The following is a 24042-nucleotide window of genomic DNA, read 5'->3' on the forward strand; positions in this document are numbered from 1 at the left end:
GCAACACTCTGTGATCACTAGACATGATGTATGTGAGGGATTTGTGCTGGTCTTCTGGGGGAGGGGTTTGATGCACTGATTCTCAGGGGGATTTGCCCCAGTAGAGATGCACCTGCAGGGTGTTGGGAGGGGTAGCAAGAGGGTGCTTGTTCCAAGCAGCTCTAAGCCTCCAGTAGGTGGCACTGTATTGCTCACTGAAGTAGGGCAATGCTGATGTGGGGGTGGGCAGTGGCATTGTTCTGCTCTCTTGTCTGAGAGAGAGCTGAGAGCTCCTGTCCACCACTTTGGAAGCCCTCACAGAAAAGCAAATATTCACTCCTCTTGTGGCCTCTGTGAGATCCCTGCCTCCAAGCTGTCTGCCTGCCAAATGGTACAGAATTCCTGTGTTTTATCTCAGGCACATGGCTGGATTTCAAAACTACAAACTCTGATTTTTAGGGACCTGGTGCATGTGGAGCCATGGTGATCCTCTGAGGGAGGATCTCTGCACACCGCTGATCATGCCCATTAGCACTGTCGCACAGTGGCTGGAGTTTAAGGTAAAGCGCAGCAAAAAGCTGGCACCAAGGTTTGTTGCCCTCAGCAGGTGTCTCCATTCCTGTGCTAATACATGGGGTCTCACACTGGCATCCACAAGCTTTTTTGTCCTCTGAGAGGCTGTTTTACCTCCCCCAAATGCCCTAAGAGAAGGGGAACTGTTTCTCCCTGTGCAATCCAGGGGATTCTCAGAGCACACTGTCCTTTTCTGGACCTCTGCCCTCCTTCCCCACAGGAGCACCACTCTGCCCGCCCACCTTCACCCAGCAGTGGCCCAGACTTCTAAAACTTCAGACTTTGGGCTCCAGTGCTTATAAACACTTGCAATAATCAGCCACAGTAGTTTTCCCAGTGAATGGTGTTGGGTAAGTCTGTCTATCTGGTGCAGTTCCCTGTGTGCTGCCTTCTGTTTCTCTATCTCTCTTTCCTCTCTCTGAGATTAAGACTCCCTCCCCTCTGCAGCACCCACAATTCTTTTCTTCACATAGCATGTCCTACCTCCATGATGTGGCATCTTTTCTTTCTAGTTCCCCAGTTTGTTCTCTCACCATTCAGATTGATCTGTTGGGTGTTCAGAAAGTTTTTATATTTATCTAGCTGTGATTTAGAGACAGGGCAAGCCTGGGGTCCCCCTACAACTGTGCCATCTTAACTCCCTCCTTGGGCCTTGTTTCTTAAGTGACACCTAAATCAGTGCTACTGAGATTTGATTTCAAATCAATTGTTTTAAGTTATGGATCAGAGGTCTTGATGTAATAATTTTTTAAAAGGGTGTGTTCTTATATTGTTAACTTTTTTTTACAAGCCATGCAATAATGGTAGCTTTTCCCTCTTCAGAAGGAGCATTTTAATGATGATTTTTATTTGCCTACCAAACTCTATTTCATTGTGTGCATGCCAGTCTGATTTGCAGGAAGAGAAGTTAAAATACATTTCAAAACTGGCCCTTTAGAAAATATACCCTTATTAGAGCAAAATAAATAATGGCTTCACTCAGGGACTTGGAATTGGAGAGCTTCAGGCTGGGAAGTACCTTGAAGTACTTGACCTCTGTAAGCCTCACTGTTTTCATCACTAAATTAGTAGTAATGGTGATGGGTCCGTGATCAAAGGAGTGAGACTGATACAAAGCGAAGGTGAAGCAAAGCTTTATTTTGTGCCAGCACCGAGAATCAAACCAACCGGTTGGGGCTGCCTCTTACAGAGAGGGCAACCCCTCCCAGCCTCACAGACTAACTTTTATAGAGCAAAGGCCATGTGGTTGAGCCTGGCCACACACAAGTGGCCAATTGAATTACAATTCACCCTATAGTAGCTATTTGAACTAGCCTATCACTCTGGTCAGTATTGGCGCCCAAAACCACATTCTTTGGTGGTTAGGAAGGTGTTTTACTGATTGGGTGTCTCCACCTGGCTCGAGTCATCCATGCATTCTAGGCTCTGTTATCCCCACCCTGACCTGACACGTCCTGGTATATGGGCTCTGTTATCATGGGCTGGTTGGCCATATTTTACTGGTTTCCCAGACTTGTTTCTAAGTAAATTCCTCTGGGGGGGCAGGGTCAATCTAAGTTTACTGCATAAACAACAAATGGCTATTTAACTGAGATGGAGTCACTCTGGTTAAGTAGGCCCTTACATTCCCCCCTTTTCTTTGGAGATTAGTCAAATCCTTGACTTTTTAGCCAGTTCTATGTTCTCCTGTTGTAAGGGGTTATATTGAGCATGTAAGACTAACATTTTTATTGCTCCAATTTTCTTTTGTACAAATGACATTAGGGCATTTATAATGCAGGGGCCAAAAAGTAACATTAGTAATCATAAAACCAGGGGGCCTTCAATTGCTGATATTAGGGAAGTTATTCACAGGGACCAGTTGAACAAACTTCTGTAGCATCCCTATTGTGCACAATAGTACTCTGGTGGGCCCCCAGGCCATCCCCCCAATGTATTGGGGAGGCCCAGTGTTAGGGCACATGTAAAACTGTAAGGCATCTAAACAGGGGTTAATGGGTACCATTTGGCATAAGGTTATATTAAATGCACAGTCGGCTGATGAGTTAGCCATTTACTGCTTTGTAGAATCTTTTCCACTTCTCCAAATTCCATTCATCTAATTTCCCATCTATACTTTTCTGTCTTATGAGGTGACTCAGAAGCTCTTACACAAACAGGTAACAATAGCAGCAGCAATGAACTCATAGTCTTTTGAGTCTTAGCTTTAGTCCACGGTCAGCAGGGTCCATCGGCAGTAGCTTCCATCTTTGGGGAGTGTCCTTGTCCTCTGCTCATTTGGTGTGACCTGTGTGAATCCAGGCCCTGATGCCTTCTACTTTTACTGCCGTGGGGGTGGTCAGGATGACAGTAGATGGTCCCTTCCAGTGAGGCTCCAAGTTTCCCACTTGGTGGTGCATATCCAAGCCAAGTTCCCAGGTTGGTAAGAATATGGTTCCAACTCTGTCTCTGTCTCAGTGTGGGATCCCTGCGTGGGCTAGACAGACTGTAATGCCTGCAGTGACTGGAGTACAGACTGATCAGTCTTTTCTGCTAGGGCAAACTCTTGTAGCCAAGGGCGGAGCGGGGTGGGGGGTCTCCCGAACATTATTTCAAATGGGGTCACCTTGTTTAAGTAGGGTGTACATCGTGCCCTGAGGAGGGTGAAAGGAAGGAGATCCACCCGTCCACTGCAAATCTCCAGAATTAGCTTTGTCAAGGTCTCTAAGAGTCCGGTTCATTCTCTCTACTTGCCCGGAGCTCTCGGGCTGGTAGGCACAATGTAGTTTTCAGTTAGTACCTGCAGCCTTGGCTAATGCCTGTGAGACTGAACTCACAAATGCCGGGCTGATGTCTGACCTGATGTGAGAGGTAACCCAAACCTCTAGTAGCTTTTTGGCTACCACTCCTGCCATCTCATGTTTGGCAGAAAAAGCCTCTACCCAGCCTACCGTCCATATAGATGTTGGTGGTCTTACCCTTGGCCATCTGCAGTGCCTTGGTGAGTGCAGTCAGCTCCGTTTGTGTGTGTGTGTGTGTGTGTGCCGAGGTTCCGTGTGGCAGGGCCACCGTCCAGAGTTCCTGCTCAGGAGAAACCACCGCAGCCCCCGCATACCTCTTTCCATCAACCATGTAGCTACTCCCGTCTGTGACCAGAGTCATCTCTGTATCTGGGAGGTGAGGGTCTCTAAGATCTGACCTTATTCCTGTGACCTGGGTTAGAACCTCCCTGCTGTCGTGTGGGTGGGTCATCCAGCTCCTCTGGCAGCACCGTGGCTGGATTTAGCACTGCTGGGGGCAAGAAAGTCACTTTTGGTTCATTGAGGAGGAGGACCTGATAACCCATCACTCAGGCATTTGTCACCCATCAGTCTGGTGGAGTCTGGAGAAGGCCCTCGATAGCGTGAGTGGTGGTCAAGATGAGATTTTGACCCAAAGTCAGTTTACTTGCATTCTTGACCAGGAGGGCCGTGGTAGCAATTATGCAGAGGCGAGGGGGGAATGCAGCCGCTACTGGATCTGGTTTCTGGCTAAGATAGGCTACTGGCCTTTCCCAAGGCCCCAGAGTCTGAGTCAAAACTCCTTTGGCCACCCCTGCCTTGTCATCCACATACAAGTGGAAGGGCTTGGTAACATCTGGGATGGCCCATGCTGGGGCACTCAGTAAGGCTGTTTGTAATTCCCGAAATGCTCCTTCTTTCTCAGCTGTCCACTCTACCATAGTGAGTCCTCCCTTAGTTCATAGAGAGGTCAGGCCATCTCCACGAACCACGGTATCCTCAGCCTGTTGCGGCCCACCGTCCCAAGAAACTCCTTCACTTGTTGGGGCGTGTTGGGGCAGGGGTATCGGGTGATCACCTGTTTCCTGGTCTCAGTGAACACACTCCCTCGTGGAGATCAAAGCTGAAATAAGTGGTGTGGCTCTGACAAAGCTGTGCTTTCTTTTCTGACACTCGATACCCTTTTCCTGCAGAGTCTGTAAGAGAGCTCTCATCTCCCACAAGCATGACTCATAGTCCTCAGTGGCTATTTCTGCTATTCCCACTAACTCAGTCAGATTCTTCCCTTCAAATCCTTCAATTTTCTGAAGTTCTCACCTTATATCTGGGGCTGACTGACTGGCAAAGGCAGGATTGTCTAAACGAGCTATCGTGCAACTTCTCTGAAGTTTACCTCAAGTTGTCTAGTGTAGGTAAACAAACATTTAAAAACAATCAAATCTAGAATTTAACATCCATAAAGGTGTGTTATTAAAACATAATTTTTTTCTCTAAAATAACCCTCATTTCCAAAGATAGCCAAATCAGGACTAATTCATTTGAAAAACAAGTCCAGTTTTAACAAACTTGGCCTAATTATTTACATAAGCTCAGCAAGAACGGTGAGTGTTCATATAGATCTTTTAGAATCTGCTTTGCTGGAACTTCTTATAAGGAATTTCTAGGTTGAACTTTTAATAGCCTCTCCAGGCCAGAAGCCAAGCCATGTACGTGCCATCAGACATGCCTGCAATACCTGTTGATTTGGGCGAATTCCTCTTCCTCAGGTCCCCAAAGTATCTTGAGGTTCCTGCACCTGCCAGTAAGTGACATTCTTTACTCATCTGGTGAGGCTGCTGGGAAATCTGTAAGCAAGGTATCAGGCCAACAGTTCCAAAGGGCTTTACAGTTCCACGTTTTATAAAGTCAACCTTAGTTCCTTTAAGCTGTCTGGTCATATCTGAGTCTTTTTCAAATATGACATTCCAGTGCAAGCCTTGGTAAAATAACCAGTGTTTCCAATGGTGTCCTGTTACAAGGAGAACAGATTCTTATTGAACTTATGCAAATGACTGATTGCCATGGAAGAAAGAATACTTGCTGAGACCTTTTGAGTTTCAGAGGGTTTGGATAGAGAGAAAAGTTGAATGCCTTGATTTGTTTACAAATGAATACTTTTACATCTCTGTAAGTTATAGATAAGAAAAAGTTTCCCTAGTCTGGAAGAGTGAACATTACAGAACAAGTAATGTTTAAAATAAGCCAAAACATTAAGAGATACAACATTACAAACTTTCAGTTCATCTAGTCCCATGTTGCTAATTCTGGTTTAGTCTGAATGCAGCTTTTACTTCTGGAAGTTCTTACCCAATTCAAGTCCAGGATTTCAACATATCAAAGACCTGTATATGTCCTGATAGTCTCCCATGTGAATTTCCTTTAAGGTGGAATTCATTTTACAAGAGAATTAAAACAATTACAAATTACAAGAACTCAGAATAGATACGGTTAAATTATCAAGTGATGACCCTATCAAAACATTAAAACTTTAGGAAATGTATAGAACCTCTAGAGTAGTTACAGCATTTACCCAAATGTAACCCAAGGTTTATTATTGGTTTACCAGTACTTATTGAGTAACTTAGTATACCAAGGAAAAGCCTTATGAGTCAAAGAGGTCTCATTTACAATTTACATCTTGTCAACAATTGCTAAAACCTTAGAAAGTTTTAAAGCACATGCCTAAATATAATTAGGGATGTTAAACACCTGATAAAACAAAACATAGAAACTGAATATTCTGGGCAGGCAGAGAGAAAACCATTTACATTTTTTTAAAAGATTTTATTTATTTTTCAGAGAGAGAGAGGGAGAGAGAGCGAGCACAGGCAGACAGAAAGGCAGGCAGAGGCAGAGGGAGAAGCAGGCTCCCTGCTGAGCAAGGAGCCCGATGTGGGACTCGATCCCAGGACGCTGGGATCATGACCTGAGCTGAAGGCAGCTGCTTAACCAACTGAGCCACCCAGGCGTCCCACCATTTACATTTTTTAACAGATCAATTAACCTAAGAAAACTTTGCCCTTTCAAACAGAGAAAAAACCAGCTTTTCTATACCAGTGTCTTTTCTTTTTTTATTCTTAAGCATGCAGTCTTAAGATAGTGGGTTTACTGGGTTTCCCTCCCATCGTGAATGATGTCGCAGACAAAGGGAGGGGGATCTTTCAGATTCTGTCCTGCTCTTGTCCCTCACGGGAACTTAGGAGCATCTTAGCTAAGGTCTGTCCATATAAGCCCCAGACCAGGCTACTCCGTGGAGTAGATGACTGTTATGCTGTATGACGCCCCAAGAGACTCAGAGTGCAGCCCATTCAGACTCCGTAGCTGAAGCAGTGGAGCTGTACAGAGAGATTCACACAGTCAGGCACTTTTCAGATTCATACAGGTTGGACACCCCCCTCTGGGTATCCTTGGCTAATGGGAGGTGATCAGTCTTTCCTTCCATTCTTTACGAATGGGTCGGCTCAGACAGTGTCCAGGAGATCCCAGCCTTGGGTCTGCTGAAATCAGCGGGGCGAGCCTAAACCCTAGAGCAGGTACTCCATTTGCCCTCTGTGGCCCGTCCCCTGTCCCACACCAGTGGCACAATGGGCTAGCACAATTGGGATTCCTGGTCAGGGAACCAGATGTTGCAGAAAATCCAAGGGGACTGAGGAAACCCAAACGGCACATGGAGAGATGGGAGAACACAGCTTTATTAACACTGCTGGGCTCAGTGGAATTGTTCCCTAAGACTGAGTACCCGACAGGGTTAGGAGTGAGTCTATGGTCACAGGCAATGGGAGATGGTAACGGGGTGTTTTCGCAGTCTCTCAAGGCCGGGCGCTTTCCCAGTCTCTCAAGGCCAAATGGCCCTTTCATGTGGAAGGATAATATATGTGGAGGCACCTCAAGAGAGTGCTAAATCACCTTGGGGGCTGTTTTTCTTTCTTTTCTTATTAAAACAGGATCAGGCATCTGGTCTTTTTCTTTCCTTTTTTTTTTTTTCTTAGTCCGTCCTGACCATACCTAAAATTCCATTCCAAAGATTTCCCTTCACAAAACTTCTACAACTTTTCTTTGCATTCCTATTTTGTCCCAAGTCATTTTCTTCCAAACAACCATTTCATTTAGAACAAAATTACCTTCTCTTACTTTTAACAAAATGTATTCCCATTCCTTATCTCTTTCTTATATATCTCCTACTTTGCTACATACAGAGTTGCTTCCCTTATTTCCATCAGTCTTAGTTACACTTATTAGAATTTTGTACTCTTAGAAACTCTTCACTCTCTAGTGATGGATAAGTATTAACCCACTGTGAACAGTTACAACAGAATTCTTTAGATGGCAAATTTATCAATCAGTTAAGCACAAAACATGTTTACCAACAGATTTAAATATTCTTAATTTCTTTGCAGTAGGAAGTTAAAATCACAAACCTAGTTCCAGTAATTAATGCTTTAACATTTTATCCCACTTGGTTAAGACCTAGATGTTCGTATTTTAATTCCATTTGTCATCCAGTCAAAACTTTAAAGTTTCAGGTTACCAAAGACTTTGAAAGCTACTTTAACAATTACCCATTAAAACTTTGAGACAGACAATTAACCATCAGTTCAGTCATCTCTTTGCTAATAGATTTTAACAGATTTTAACACAGATTTTAACACAAATAACACGAGCTTATTTGACCTTAGGTAAACTTTGAAGTTTCACATTTACTGCTGTAACTTCAAAGACATGTTTATCTTAATTAAACCAACAAACTTAACTTAGTTCAAATACCGATTTACATTCCACCTGGACCCACTCCACTTCGAATGTTTACCTGAGACCTAGGTGGGAAGTTCCAGAGTTGGGGGGTGTTAGGTCCAGGGGGTGATCTTCTTGTTTCCTGACAGTAAAGAACAGAAGAATGAAGTGCCGCTAGAAGGCAGAGAAAGGGTTCCCAGTTTTAGTGCTCATCAGCTCCAACAGAGGAACAGATGCCATGCCTTCCCACTAGCAAAGGGGAGGGGCTAAGCAGTCCATGTCGGGCCACAGAAGGCAAGGAATTTCCCCGAAACAAAGGGAGTTTCGGCAGCTACTTGGGAATATTTCTTAAAGTCTCTGTCTTGAGTTAGATTAACCACAGTTGGCTCCAGTTATAGCCATTAACACATGAAATGAGTGAGGGAGAAGCCCCACACCTATTAGGAGGAACGGAGAGATGAAAGTCAGAGTGCCCTTACTCTCTGCTTGCCCCGTTTCTTCAAGCACAACAAACAACATAACAGACAACAAAAAGACAAGACACAGACAACTGCAGACCCAGCAGCCCTTACCCAGAACCTGCCGCCGGTGGGGATTTTCTCGGTCCCCTACAAACGAACAACACAACAGACAACAAAAGGACAGGACAAAGACAACCACAGACCCAGCAGCCGGTGGGGATCTTCTCGGTCCCCTACAAACACCCACTGGTGGGGATTTTCTAGGTACCCTGAATGCCTAGGGGGACTCAAACCCCTGGCGATCTACCAGAAGAGGGATGGGCCGTCCCCACATCCACTTCAGCCCTGGGTAGCAATGCTGCTTCCAGCTTCTCCCCGGTGGGCCATACCCTGGAGCTCCGCAACCAGACAGACAGACAGACTGGATCTCACAGAATAAAATATTGAGATCTTGCCTCCAGAGACTTTTCCCAGAAACTCTGATGCTGGCTCAGTTCTTGTCGTTTAATCCTGGACAAGCCCCCAGTTCTGGGTCTGTGATCAAAGGAGTGAGACTGATACAAAGCGAGGGTCAAGCAAAGCTTTATTTCGTGCCAGCACCGAGAATCAAACCGACCAGTCAGGGCTGCCTCTTACAGAGAAGGTGACCCCTCCCAGCCTCACAGACTAACTTTTATAGATCAAAGGCCATGTGGTTTTTGAGCCTGGCCACACACAGGTGGCGAGTTGAATTATAATTCATCCTATAGTAGCTATTTGAACTAGCCTATCACTCTGGTCAGAATTGGCACCCAAAAGGTGCCCAAAAGGCGGGGCCCACATTCATTGGTGGTTAGGGAGGTGCTTTACTGATTGGATGTCTCCACCTGGCTTGACTCATCCTTGCATTCTGGGCTCTGTTATCTCCCCCTGACCTGACACGTCCTGGTATATGGGCTCTGTTATCAGGGGCTGGTCGGCCATATTTTACTGGTTTCCCAGACTTGTTTCTAAGTAAATTCCTCGGGGGGGGGGGGCAAGGTCAATCTAAGTTTACTGCATAAACAACAAAATGGCTATTTAACCGAGATGGAGTCGCTCTGGCTAAGTGGAATCTACCTCTTAAGGTTGTGTGAGGAATAGATCAGATAATGCACCAAATATGCTTAATACTTGGCACCAAGGAAGTTTTTAAAAGATAGTGACCTGTGGGAAAGATGGCAGTAATATATTTATAATATTAGGCACCTGATGTAATTTTCAGACCTTTTTAGAAAAGCTTTATAAGTAAATCTTTGTACACCTAGTGCATGTATGCACGAGTGTAGTTGTTAAAAATGGTTTTTGTCAATAAAAGGCGGGGAGCTATCAAGTTTATTTGGAATAAAAAGAAGTAAGAGAGAGTGATCACATGGCAATTTCTGCTGTGGAAATTGAAGTTGTAATTTTCCCAGGGGAGGATATCTTCCAGCACACTAGAGAATTCTTCTAGTAGGTTCTTTTTTAAGATTTTATTTATTTATTTGAGAGAAAGAGAGAAAGAGAGCTTGCATATGTGCACAGGAGCAGGGTAGCAGAGGGAGAGGGAGAAGCATGTTCCCCACCAAGCAGGGAGCCTGATGGGGGCCTCAATCCCAGGACTCCAGGTTCATGACCTGAGCCGAAGGCTGATGCTTAACCAACTGAGCCACCCAGGTGTTCTGCCTCTATTGAAATTTTAAGGTGCTTTATAGACAGCATTAAGTAGGATGTCATTCCATTTAAGTTCCTGTATTCTAGTGAAAAATATCTTGCTTCGTGATAGTTTGTACATGTTATCTTTTAGGCCTTTAGTATGTGATAGGTCTTAATAGCATTGTTACTATATGTGTTAAGTAATATATTCCCTTAAAGCTGTAATCTGGACTAAAATTTATACTACTTTCTTTCTAGGACAGCCAGTAGAGGGGACTTCATGTTTTCTGCGGATCGTCTGGTAGGTGGAGACTTTCCATTTTTGTTTCATTGTTCCTAGTGATATAATCACAGTAGGCCAAGTGACTTTTTTGTTCTAGAGAATTCTGGGGGATTAGAGAGATCGTGCCAAGTAGTCATCATCCTGGCAGGCTTCTGAAGTATTGATTCTACCCCTTTATTAAAGCTGTGCCTCAGTCTCTTTCATCTCAAAAGCGTTGCCCATGAACTCATTCTGAGTTTATTCTGAAGTACTTCTACCTCTCAAGTAGATCTTGGCAACCCTTAAATATGTCATCTTTGGGCAGTGAAAGTACATTAAAAGAAAGTACACTAAAAGAAAACCAAAGATGTAAGGAGATCTAGTAGTTACCCTTGTGATAATTCATTTAATAGAGAAACACTAATATCCCCTCTTGTAACTTACCTCGGGGGGATATTTATTTTGCCTTTTCTGTACTATTCTCACATGCGGAATGCTAAGTTGGACTGTGTATGCTTCCCTCAGGGACTTCCTGTTAAGGATTGGCCAAGCCCAATTCAGTTAATTAATTTATTTATTTTAAATTTGTGAAGGAAAAGTTTTTTGAATTAAAAATTTTTTTAAATTTAAATTCAATTAGCCAACATATAGTACATGATTAGTTTCAGATGTAGAGTTCAGTAATTCATCAGTTGCATATAACACCCAGTGCTCATCCCATCATGTGCCCTCCTTAATGCCCATCGCCCAGTTACCCCATCCCTCCCACCTCTCCTCCAGCAACCCTCAGTTTGTTTCCTCTGGTTAAGAGTCTCTAATGGTTTGTCTCCCTCTCTGATGACTTCCCATTCAGTTTTGCCTCCATTTCCTTATGATCCTCTGTGCTGTTTCTTAATATTCCACACAAAAGAGTGAAAGCATATGATAATTGTCTTTTTCTGCTTGACTGATTTCACTCAGCAAAATACCCTCCAGTTCCATGCATGTCAGTGTCAATGGTCGGTGTTCATCCTTTCTGATAAGCCCAGTTCAGTTTAGCTGATGAGGTCTGAGAGGGTCTCAGGCCGATTTGGGTTGTTTTCAGGTTAAGCACTGCATTTCCTTTTTGTGTTTACATCTAAGTGTGTTCAGGGCTTGGAATAAGGTTGATACATTTTCTGCTGTCGCTATTCATTATTCATCATTTATGAAATATATACTGAACTCCAGTCAGGTCCTTGGCTCGGCTGTGTTACAGAGGGAGGAGATACAGCAGTCCAGAATACAGACATTGTCCCTGATTTCATGGAGTTTACATTTGAAATGCTGTTGTCAGTATTTAGTTTGGGAAAGAAAAAAGTGGCTTCTTAACGTTACAGGTGTAATCAAAGAATAGAAGATAGATTATTAAAGGGAATGTTGGGGGGGAAGGCATGAAACTTTCCATTTTGATTTTCCCTCAGGAAATATTAATTCCTAAGGAGTATAGGCGGCTCCTTTTGGGCTTGTGGCCTTAAGTATTCCTAGTTCAGAGGCCACTTCCTTTTACAATCATTTGAGCTTCCAGAGGCAGTAATAACACTTGGACTGCATCAAGGTCAGTGTAGTTGGCACTCCTGGAGTTATAGTTAGGTCATTCTGTCTTTATGCTTTTATCAAACCAAAGGAAGGGGTTCAAGGAGGAAGGAACTTCTGTCATTGGCTGCTGTGGAGAAAACAAATGTTGGTGTTCATTAGTCAAAAATGGTTCCTCTTTCTTTTGCTTTCTTTGCCTTTTGTCTATGGAAGGAAGGAGTTAAGTTCATGGTCATTGTAAAATACTTGAAAGGGCAGGCGTTATATCTTAATCAAATCATGTAATGAGGACCCATGACAATTGACACGAGGCAATGGTAATTTGGACCTCTCTGGCTTTGAAGGTTCTGATACCAGGAGAGTGTGTGAAGGGTCTTTTGTGGTTGTGGTAGGGACTGGAGCTATTTAGGTTTCCGGTATTGAGGATTTCTTGTACACTGCCCTAGCACAAGGGTCCCATTATAGTTGACATTAATTCTATCCTGAATTTGTCAGGATTGGCTTCCCTGGCACTTAGATCTTGAGTTCGTTATATTTAGTCATCCTTTTGCTGGTTTTATGTTCTCCCATAAGGCTTGGACATACTAATTTCTGTTCCAGAATTGCAGGAGACTGGCAGGAGGCAAGACTCTTTAGGAGAGTGTTCCTGGGCGGGGTGCCTGGGTGGCTCAGGTGTCCATTAAGTGCCTGACTCTTGATTTTGGCTCAGGTCATGCTCTCATGCCCATGAGATCAAGTCCTACCTCAAGCTCCATGCTCAGCGGGGAGTCTGCTTGAGACTGTCCTTCTTTGTCCACTCCCTCCCCCAAACTCTCTCTCTCTCTAAGAAATATACAAATCTTTAAAAAAAAGTGTTTCTAAGAGATCTCAGCTATCCAAAGAAAAGGTTCCTTTTCTTCCCTTCAGCTTGCACCTGAGAAACATTCACCTCGAAGGTGGTGGCTAGAGATGAGTGTGCATACATATACAGTATTCATCAGGTTCCTGGGCTCTCTGGTGTTTCAGGCTGACAAAGTGCTAGCCCATTTAGCATTGATCATTTTAATGGCAGCAGGGTGTTGTGTTGTAGTGATAGAACATGGTGTTTCTCCCTGCTGTTCCTAATTCTTAATCAATAATGAAGGATTGATTAGAGAAAATGTGCATTGCAGACACTATCTTAATTGTGGTGGGCTCTGGGTGCTCATAGGAGTATCATATTTGGGTTTTGGAGGCTATTCCTAGTACCTCTGATGTATTCTTTCCTCTGTACCACACAATAAGATCATTAGAAGCCCTTTTTTTAAGCCGAGAATCCCCAGGGCATTCTACTGGCTCCTACTTCAAGCTCAGGAAATTGATCCAGCCCCATCCATTCATTTATTTCCTCCTGAGAAGTTTCAGGTTTTATTTGCATTATGGCAAGCCTTTGTTAAAAAGAATCCAACTTAATTTCAAAGTACTAAACAAGGCAGAGAAGTTCCCAGTGGGCACTATTTTCAGAGTTACCAGAAGGAACATAAGGAATAGCATGGAGGACATTAGGAGAAGGAAGGAAAAAAATGAAGGGCGGGAGAGTCAGAGGGGGAGATGAACCACAAGAGGGTATGGACTCCAGGAAACAAACTGAGGGTTTTAGAGGGCAGAGGGGTGGGGGGATGGGTGAGCCTGGTGGTGGGTATTAAGGAAGGCACGGATTGCAAGGAGCACTGGGTGTTATATGCAAACGATGAATCATGGCACACTACATCAAAAACTAATGGTGTACTGAATGGTGACTAACAGAACATAGTTAAATTTTTTAAAAATTCAAAAAGGAAGTCTGTTGCATCTAAGGATGACTCTTATCACTTGTAGTTCTGCATCTCTTGTAATATCGGCTGGCCTAAGTGAATTAGTATCAGAAGGCATACTTGAGCCTTTTGGTGGCAATCATGCGCCTGCCCAAGGTTCGATACTTACCAGCAAGCAGCCTAGCATTTGGATCTGTTTCTGCATCTAACCTGTGTTGGGGGCCCCTACCTACCTCCATAAGCTAAACCCTTGCCTGTTGTGTTGAAGGAGCAGGAGGCTGGCTGAGGACAAAGCAAAGGCTGGCGCCTTGCACCAACCCCCTTCATCCGCTCCCCTCCATATGTGTAGCATTCCTCAGGCACCCCTGACTGCCATAAAACGATAAATAGTTAACTTGCAGAGATCACAGTCCTGCAAGGTAGGAGTCTCCCTTGGTTTGCAGATGTCCTTGAGATTTACAACAAAGAAGTTACCTTATCAATAGCCCAATTTCCAGGGACACAGAACTCAGTTCCTCAAGCCCTAACGTCACCCTCCCCTCCATGAAAACGGAAGGAGGCGGAGGTAGAAGGAAAAGTAAATAATTAAATTTCTTCTAAACCTAAATCTCATTAACAAGGATGCTTGATAGCAGGAATGTAACATTCTGTTACTGACTTTGTGCCTAGTGTTCAGCTCCTAAAGCTAACAGCTAACACTAGACCTAGCAGGTTCTCAACTTCTTCTTTTGACTCTTTAGATCAGACTGGTTGTGGAAGAGGGATTGAATCAGCTGCCATATAAAGAATGCATGGTGACCACTCCAACAGGTAACAAGGGTTGTTACTTTCAGATTCTTGTCCTGAAAGTTATGGAAGTTAGGGGGAAATGGGGAAAAAAAAGCGATCTGAGTAAATCAGTATCCAAAATGAGGAGTCTAGGTGGAGCTGTTCTTTTAAACAACTTAATAAACTCAGAGATGTTTAGTAAAGAAATTTATATGGGTGACTTTTTGTTAATGGCTTGCTTGTCAATTCAAGTTAAAGGTTAATAAATATTCTTTAGCATGCAGGTGTTGCCTTGATGACAGCCCATTGGGACAAGAGTTAAGAATGGCTAGCAGCTTATCTTCACCTCTGTGGGGAAGCTGCTGGTGTTAATAAAGGGGTAGGTTGGTTTAGCATTGAGATTCCAAGTAAAAGAATGAGAAGTAAAAAAGACAAAGGAAACTAAAAATGATGACATCTGGAGAGAGTACTTTGTTTTACTTTAATAGAACACAGCTGAAGATCCCTATTTCAGGGATTTAAAATTCTGATTTTGCTCTCTAGTAAATAATGGAAGCTGTTCTATTCAGTGGTTGACTTTATGAAAATTAGGGGCTGAGCTTGTTGCATCATAATTGATCCAATTCAGCATGGCACCAATGGTTGAGCAAGTCTTGGTAACAATCTCAGCCTTTCTCTCCTGCTTTTTAAGGCAGAATAGGAGCTCATAAAACGGGTGGAATGAGGAGGCTCTCTCCTGTGCATCACAGTGAGCTCCCAGTTTGAATTGATGATGTTTATAGTGTTCAGAGCGGAGTGATTCCTCTCTGAATTCAATTTGAGGAATGTGTGTGTGAATATCATGTCATCATATGTCCTGTTCCTACTCAACGAAGCCTGTGTCTCCCAATTATCTCCACAGGTTTTTTATGAAGAATTAAGAAATAATTGAAAAATCATGCCTTCTCATTACTTTCAGAGGGAACCTAAGAGGTTATACAGAATGTCTAGACAAGGGTTGCTTTGTACCCATTGGCTTTAAACTACAGGCACTTTAAAAATAAGTGGATACTTCCAGTAATGAGAGATAAATTCTTTGATTCTATTCCCCAACAGGGTACAAGTATGAAGGAGTGAAATTTGAGAAGGGAAATTGTGGGGTCAGCATAATGAGAAGCGGTAGGTTTGCATATATGTGATTCTTGTTTCTTTGCATGCATAGAAACAGTCGTTTTCCAGGAGAGAGGTGGGCTTGTCTGTCATAATTGCAGCCTGACTTGACTTAAATCTCACCACCTATGTTGCCTATCCTCACAGTGCCTTGGATCATGGCCTGCATGTTGCTGAGTTTGACTAATTTTAACTGCAGAGCATCTACTCTATGTGGCCTATCCCCACAGGCAAGCCTGCTTTCAGAGAAATTCAGGGTAGGATAGGAGGATGAGATGGTACTATCTTGGGGAGAACAGGGCAGCTTTAAGACTGATGGAATATGGCACAAATTTGGGCCTGTGGAACTTTGAATACCTGACTGGAGAAATTTTTTTTTTTAATTTCTTTTGTAGGGAACAGTCCTACCTGATCCAGAGATGGCCTGAATGACTTATTCAGTGTGTTTAGTTTTATATTTGATGTGTTGTTATGCCCGAGTTTTTGCGTCTGAGAGGCCACCAAGGAGCCAAGCACCGATGCAATCACATGAGGGTTTATTCAGCAAGCTTAAGCTTGGGCCCAAGTATACCCGACACAGCAGAGTAGGGACTTGGACCCTGAGCCAGATTACAGTCAGGGTTTTTAAAAGGCAGAGTAGAGGTAGACTCAGCAGTGGTTGAGGACAAAAGGGGGTTAGGGATGATGTAAGTCTCTAAGGAATTTTGGAAGCAAGGTCTCCAGGACCTTGAGGGGCTAGCTATTGTCTGGGGAAAAGGTTATTCATTACGTGAGACCCTTTAGATGTATATCAGTGGGTCATATGCTTGGGAATGATTGCTGACACTATCTTGGAGGTTTAGAGATAAAGTTTCACATTTCTCCCATCAAGTGTCCTTGATTTAGGTTTAGGTTTAGGTTTAGAAGAAATTTAACTTTATTTACATTTCCTTCTGCCTCAGCCTCCTTCAGTTTTATGGTGGGGAGGGCGACATTAGGGCTTAAGGAACTAAGTTATTTGTCTCTTGAAGTTGGGCTATTGAGAAGATAGCTTCTTTGTTGTGAATCACTAGGAAATTTGTAAACCGAGGGAGACTCCTGTCTTGAAGAATTGTGATCTCTGCAAGTTAACTGTTTGTTTTTCTTTTAGGGCAGCCAGGGGTGGCTGAGGAATGTCACACATACTACCAAGGGGAGGGGAGCGGGTGGAGAGGGGGAGCAAGGTGCCAGCTTTTGCTTTGCCAAGATGGCTGTACTTATGTCGGGGCTAGACTCGAGGTGGGTACAGCCTTGTTTTTCTTGGCCTCCACAGTGTATGTGGCCATATAGCAAAAACACTTATCTGTTGCTAGTATTATAAATGTTGTATTTGTGTTTGAGTCCAACTGATTACTCTTTTAAACCAACCTTTGTACAACAAAATCACATGCCTATAATTAGTATGTCTACCTTTTCCATGGGGATGATTACTTCCATTTGGTAACTAACTAACTAAACTTTTGCACAAGATCCAAGGTTCAGTGGAAGCCTCACTTGCTTGCACTGGAGACAGATGGATTTTTTTTCCACATGTAAGCATTGCCTTTACTCTGGCTGTGAATTTCTGTTTGTGAACAATTGAATATGTCAAGTAGAATAGGAGCTGTAAGTTCCCTTTTTTAAAGAATGTTGCTTTTAAGTAATGAAAGGATTTTCAGGACAATGTTATTTAACATTTTAAAACTGGTGAAGACAATGGAGATGGGCTTTTAAGGCATTTTTTTCTTCTATTTTAGTCTACTACCTGCCCTAAAGGCAGCAGCATCCTCAAACCCCTAGAATATGGCAGATGACCTTGGGGTAGTGCAGAGACAAGGGTTCTTTTTTAACATTATTTGTTATTGATTGATTTTCATATATATTAGAAACTATTTTTTATGTTTACACCAGTGATAGACACTTTCCTCTTAAAATAGGTGTAAATGAAAATAGTTAAAGAAAAATATTAAGTAACAGTACAGATAGAATTCTGATATAACCTAAAATCTGGAAGGTGGTACGAGAATGATTCACTTTTGGCAAGCACTTCCTGAAAGGAATTCAGACTAAAAAACAGCTGTTCAGAAACCAAGAGGTTAGTAGTAGTGTTGGTTATGGTTCTTGGGGGGAATGGAGGGAACGGTATACTTTTTTCACTTTGCTGGCAAACTTCTGCCATTGAACTCATTGCTGGGCTGCAGTGATATCTCCTAATGTCACCTTGATCTGTAACCCAATTCCTCCATAAATCTTCTGTATTGTTTTTTCAGATGAAAATAACAGGTTGAAGTGGTTTAAAGCCTTCCTTAAAATAATAGGAATAAAATGGTCCTGATAATTGGAAAAGCTCAGGGAGCAGCCTAACAAAACACTGTATTTTTTGTATTCATGGAAGAGTGACATCCCTAAAACTTGAAAGTGAGCAATAAAACTAGTGTATCCTACTTTCATTGACCAGGACTTAATCTAGTTTAATTGACCTGCACTAAGTATAAAATAAGAGCATATCAGAAATAAAAGCTCTTAACTTAAGAAGAATTGCTCCCATCTTGACAATGTCCTTCTTGTATTAATAATAGTCACACACTCTGCTTTGGTCTGTTTTTGGACTTTAATTCTATCCCCCCCCCTTTTTTTTTTTTGAAATTTTCCTTCTTCAAGGTGAAGCAATGGAACAAGGTTTACGAGACTGTTGTCGGTCCATACGAATTGGAAAGATCCTGATTCAGAGTGATGAAGAGACACAAAGAGCCAAAGTGTATTATGCCAAGTTCCCCCCAGACATTTACCGGAGAAAAGTCCTTCTGATGTATCCAATTCTCAGTGAGTGGCTGGAGTTTAATTTGTATACTTTGCTTAGGGTTTAAATCAGTTCAGCTTAGTGACTGCCATTTAGGTACCCTTATATAAAGGCAAAACCATTTCTAAATGTGTTTTTCTCAGTTGCATTTGGAGTTTCCCTGGGCAGTATTTTTATTGTGTAATAAGAGCATATACATTGTCTAAATAAACTTTGGTAGCTCCAAAGAGCTTTTGTTTTAAAATGAGTGAAAACAGTGAAGCAAAGGATCTAATGAGGCAAAGTATACAGACACAAAAAATATATTGAAACATGTCCCTTCTGTAGCCCAATTAATGTAGCAATGAATTTCTCAAAGTTTTATCCTTTCTGAAAGTAATATTTTTTCTCCTATTCTGATTTATAAGCTTATTCAGATCACACACGGTATTGTCTCCCAGGGTTGGTGGTGGAGGTTGAGTGTCAGATTTGATATCTCAGATACTGAATGAATTTAGGTTTTTTTGTGCATTTGAAAACTGAAAAGTATGTGTGTCATGTCCATTATTGAAAATAACATTATGGATGGGGTGCCTGGGTAGCTCAGTCTCTTAAGCGTCCAACTCTTGGTTTCGGTGCAGGTCATGATCTCAGGGTCTTGAGATCAAGCTCAGCATCACACTCCTCTCTCTCTCTCTCTCTCTTTCTCTCTCTCTTGGAAATAAATAAAGAGATAAACAAAATCTTTAAAAAAAAAAAAAAGAGGACGTCATTGATAAAAAACAGGTACCTTCAAATGAAGCTTTGCCTAGTGTCTTATGTTGGATTACCAAACTGCCTCTACTTCAAAGAAACTTCAAAGACGTTTTGAGATAAATGTTCAGGTTGCTAATGCATTTGGTTGTCATTTGATTTCAGGCACTGGAAATACTGTAATTGAAGCTGTGAAGGTTCTTATAGAACATGGAGTTCAACCCAGTGTTATCATCCTACTCAGTCTGTTCTCTACTCCTCATGGTGAGTTCAGCATGTCTGGGGTTCCAGATAGTCATGGGTTGGGTAGGTATGTATCTGTCCAGACTCTCATTGTGAAGAAAAGTTCATTTCTACTTTCACATTAAATCTAAATCGAATTTTGGTAGTTTATAACTTTTGTTTATCATCTCTCAGCTTGGTGATAAAGTATTTTTATACCAGTCTAATGTTCAAATTCAAATGGGAAAAAAGTATGAACTAACCCCTTTGAAGGGGATTGTAATTGTTTTCCTGGTATCCCTGTTTGGGTAGAGCCTGCACGCGGCTGAAGTGTCCCTGTTTCTCCTGACTTCTCACCTGAGCCTGAGAACTGCTCCCAAACTGCAAGAAACTTGAGGTTCGTTAGCCCTCTGGTGTTGCTGCATAACAAAGAGCAGAAGTTTTCTAAGTTCTGCTTCTGCTCAGAGGGCATAAAGGGTAGAACTGTGTGTTCTCCATTTCCTTTGGAAGCTAAGGCCCTAGTTTTTTGCCATATAATCTAGGACAATTGTGAAAGTATCCTAGGAAAATAATCATATGTGCATGTAGAAACTTAGCCCTTAGGATATTCACTGCAGAGTTATTTTTAGTGTAAGAAAAAACTTGAAAGTATGTAAATGGCTTATAATAAAGAAATGATTAAATAAATATATATTCAAAGGATGTAATATTACATAACTTTTAAATTATGATTTTGAAAAACGTTTAATAACATCGAAAAAGCTATATGTAAATTTAAGAAAGTATGTCAAAAAATAACAGCATTAGAATAACATTAAATGCTACCACCAAGTTTAGAGATGACTTATGCAAGTTATGACTCTTATGACTACCAAAATCAGACTTGGATTTAACATGAGTCCTTCCTTAGCCTGAGAGGCTAGACAGATACACAGTACTATTTCAATTTTCATTTTAAAATACATACTATATTAATGGTGGTTATCATAGGATTTGAGGACTCTAAGCAATTCATTTTATTTTTTTAAGCTTTTTTTGTATTTTCCAAGTGTTTGACAGTGAATTTGTATTTGTTTCTTAATTGAAAAAAAAGAGAAATATGTGGCTTCTAGTTAGGGTGTTTCCTTATTTCCAAAGGTTTCGAGTCTCAGCGAACCTTGAAGGGGCTACAGTGTATGCAGTTGGGAGGGCTGCTTTCTGCAGGCCATTGCTTATTTTGTCATTTCATAATAAAAATTCACCTGTAGTTCAAGTGTTGATGGAGACAAAGGGCAATTTCCTTGGTCATCTATTTATATACAGCAGAGGTGGCACTGTAAACTTTGAGATAACCAAATAATTATTGGACTTCCTGCCCAATAGTAAGTATTAATTCTAAGAGCATACATTAAATGGTATACTATTCTTTGACATGGTAGATGAAAAAAATCTTATTTTGTGGCTACATTGCTATGGTTTTTTAGTTTGGCAAGCGTCCTAGCTCATCGGTTTCCCTGCAACCCCCAAAGCTAGAGTCTTAACTTCTGAAAGCTAGCTCATGTTTTTACCCTTGTTTCACAGTATTCTGGTTGAGAAGCCATTATCTTAATATATGATCCTGTTTCTGGAAAAGATTGTATTCGCTCTATTCCACTGCCTTTAAAATGAAACAAAACAAAGACTTTTCAGGGAGAAAGTTTCTATAACTGAATGTATTTTTAAAAATCCTGGATATGAAACAGTTTGATTCTAAGAGTTTATTAGTGAACTAGTGGAGGTGTGTGATGATTGTCAAACTTTTCAGGTATCAGACACATAAACTAAGAGATTAATCAAGTCTGACTAGGTATTAAAAGGTCATTGCTTTTTGTCTTCTGTCTATATTATAACTAATGACTAAAATTCCTGAATTCCAGCTAATATTAGCAAAAAGTCATTCCATTACAGACACTCTCTTTTTATTTTTTAAAGGTGCCAAATCAATCATTCAGGAGTTTCCAGAGATCACAATTTTAACTACTGAAGTTCATCCTGTCGCACCAACACATTTTGGACAGAAATACTTCGGGACAGACTGAGTTGCCAAAGGAAAATTAATTACCTTGTGTAATATTACAGTTAATGTTTTGAGTTTCTACTTGTTTACTAATTCACTTGAGGAATGGTAGAGAAAATTGTGTTTTGTAATTTTTGGAAAAGAGTATAGTAAAAAGGAAATATTTGAGGTTTATTTAATTTATTTGATTATTTAACTGTTGGCACTAAATTCAACAGGGAAGCACACACAACTCTTAGAAAATATTTTAATAATACTCTTATGCAAGTTGATGATCCCCTAGTGCATTGAAACTGTTACCTAGTATTTTTTTTAAGTAGGCTCCACACCCAGCATGGAGCCTAGTGTGGGGCTTGACCTCACGATCCAGAAATCAAGACCTGTGTTGCGATCAAGAGTTGGATGCTTAACTGACTGAGGCACCCAGGCACCCCAAACCTGTTTCCTGATTTTTGAACCTTACAGTTTGGTGTTGTTTGCCGCCACAAATAAAACCCAAATGCGAGTCTGGTCTTTGGCCCGCTATAGTTTGCATTTTGTTTAGTTTGCTTTCATTTTTAGGGAGAGTTTGTGTATATGGCTGTCATCACCTTCTTCTACTCTTTACTTCCCAGTACCATATGTGCTGGTAACTTGGAGAGGGCGAAGAAAGAATGCCTCCTGAAATTTTACATTTCTGTTAATATCCTCACTCAATTAGCAGACCCAGGGTATATGGTTAGTTCTTTAGTCAAGCCATTATGTTCTTTATGGCTTACTTCCCATCGTGTACATTGTTGGTAGGTGCCTTGCCAAGTATAATTCAGTGAAGAAGATGATGAGCATTTCCAACCACAGAACTGTAACGTTAATTTACACAGATGGATTGAACCAGGTCTGTCTGGATGCTGATGGGGGAGTACTGTTAATGCCATTGATGCCCTAGAAAGGAATTTGTGGTGGTCTTTCTGAGGTATGGGGGAAAGAACAGTTTCTTGCTAAGTTTCATGGTGAATCAGTATATTAAATTGCTGCATTTTTAATTTGCGTATTTCATTCAGTTTGGAAAGGAGTTCTTTCACATACTTGTCACCTGTAGATGTATGAAAGTTAAAAATACCGTGATATTTTTTAAATCCTTAAGATTTGTATGTGTTCATATTTAGGCCTCTGAAGATAAACCGCTATAGAATCAATGTGTTCTGAAACTTGCTTGTAAAATCCTGATCTCATTTTGCATTGATATTAAACATTTTAACAGTGGTTCTGGCTGATGACTTGAATAGTTATACTCTCACAGCCCCATAGGCAGCTGTTTTGGGCCTCTGCTCCAGAAAATCCAGAAAGAACAGCAGGCACTATCTTAGAACCAAAGCTGATGGAAGTCAGCAACGATTAGGGGAGAGGAAGGAAAAGCTGGTGTACAGGGGAATGTAAAGCCTAGGAATGCTAGAAAGACTTCATTATATTTTCCCTTTGTTTTTGATTTTTAAGTTTTTATTTAAATTCACTTTATATTACTTAACATACAGTGTAATATTAGTTTCACGTGTAGAATTTAGGGATTCAACACTTACATACAACACCCAATGCTTATCACAAGTGCCATCCTTTATCCCCATCACCTATTTAACCCATCCCTCACCCCATGTCCCCTCTAGTAACCATCAGTTTGTTCTCTATAGTTAAGAGTGTTTCCCAGTTTACCTCGTTTTGTTTCCCCCTATGATCATTTGTCTCGTTTCTTAAATTCCACATATGAGTGAAATCATGGTATTTGTCTTTCTCTGACTTATTTCGCTTAGCATAACACTCTGTAGGTCCACCCATATTTCAATGGCAAGATTTCATTATTTTTATGACCAAATGTGTGTGTGTGTGTGTGTGTGTGTGTGTGTGTGTGTGTGCCCCTGTTTCTATGCTGGTACCATATTGTCTTGATGAATACAAGTTTGTAATGCAGCTTGAATTCTGAAATTATGATGCTATGAGCCTTGCTTTTCGTTTTCAAGGTTGCTTTGCCTATTTGGGCCTTTTCTGGTTTCATACAAATTTTAGGATTGGTTGTTCTAGCTCTGTGAAAAATGCTGGTATTATTTTGATAGGGATTGCATTAAATGTATAGATTGCTTTGGGTGGTATAGACATTTCAACAATATTTGTTCTTCCAATCCATGAGCATGGAATGTCTTTTCATTTCTTTGTGGCATCTTCAATTTCTTTCATCAGTGTTTTTTACTTCTCAGAGTACAGATTTTGCCTCTTTGGTTAGGTTTATTCCTAGGTATCTTGTGGTTTTTGCTGCAGTTGTAAATGGGATTGTTTCCTTGGTTTCTCTTTCTGATGGTTCATTATTAGTGTATAGAAATGCAACAGATTTCTGTATGTTGATTTTGGATCCTGAGACTTGACTGAATTCATGTATTAATTCTAGCAACTTTTTGTGGAGTCTTTTAGATTTTCTATATAGAGTATCATGTTGTGTGCAGATAGTGCAAATTTGAATTCTTCTTTACTGATCTGGATGCCTTTTATTTCCTTTTCTTGTCTGTTTGCTGAGGCTGAAAATTCCAGTAC

General features: G+C 41.4%; 1 protein-coding gene across 1 annotated transcript in view; it reads left to right on the forward strand.

The window, feature by feature from the left end:
- UPRT (uracil phosphoribosyltransferase homolog) overlaps positions 1–22728 on the forward strand; it is a 35502-nt gene extending 12774 nt beyond the window's left edge. Inside the window, 6 exon segments of the mRNA XM_032330717.1 lie at positions 10454–10496; positions 14524–14593; positions 15647–15709; positions 18359–18520; positions 19395–19493; positions 21402–22728. Coding sequence (XP_032186608.1) covers positions 10454–10496; positions 14524–14593; positions 15647–15709; positions 18359–18520; positions 19395–19493; positions 21402–21508 — 544 coding nt within the window. The 3' untranslated portion in view covers positions 21509–22728.
- The last annotated feature ends 1314 nt before the right edge of the window (positions 22729–24042 follow it).

The sequence above is a fragment of the Mustela erminea genome, chromosome X (genome assembly GCF_009829155.1).
Source record: "Mustela erminea isolate mMusErm1 chromosome X, mMusErm1.Pri, whole genome shotgun sequence".
In the NCBI taxonomy this organism is placed as follows: domain Eukaryota; kingdom Metazoa; phylum Chordata; class Mammalia; order Carnivora; family Mustelidae; genus Mustela; species Mustela erminea.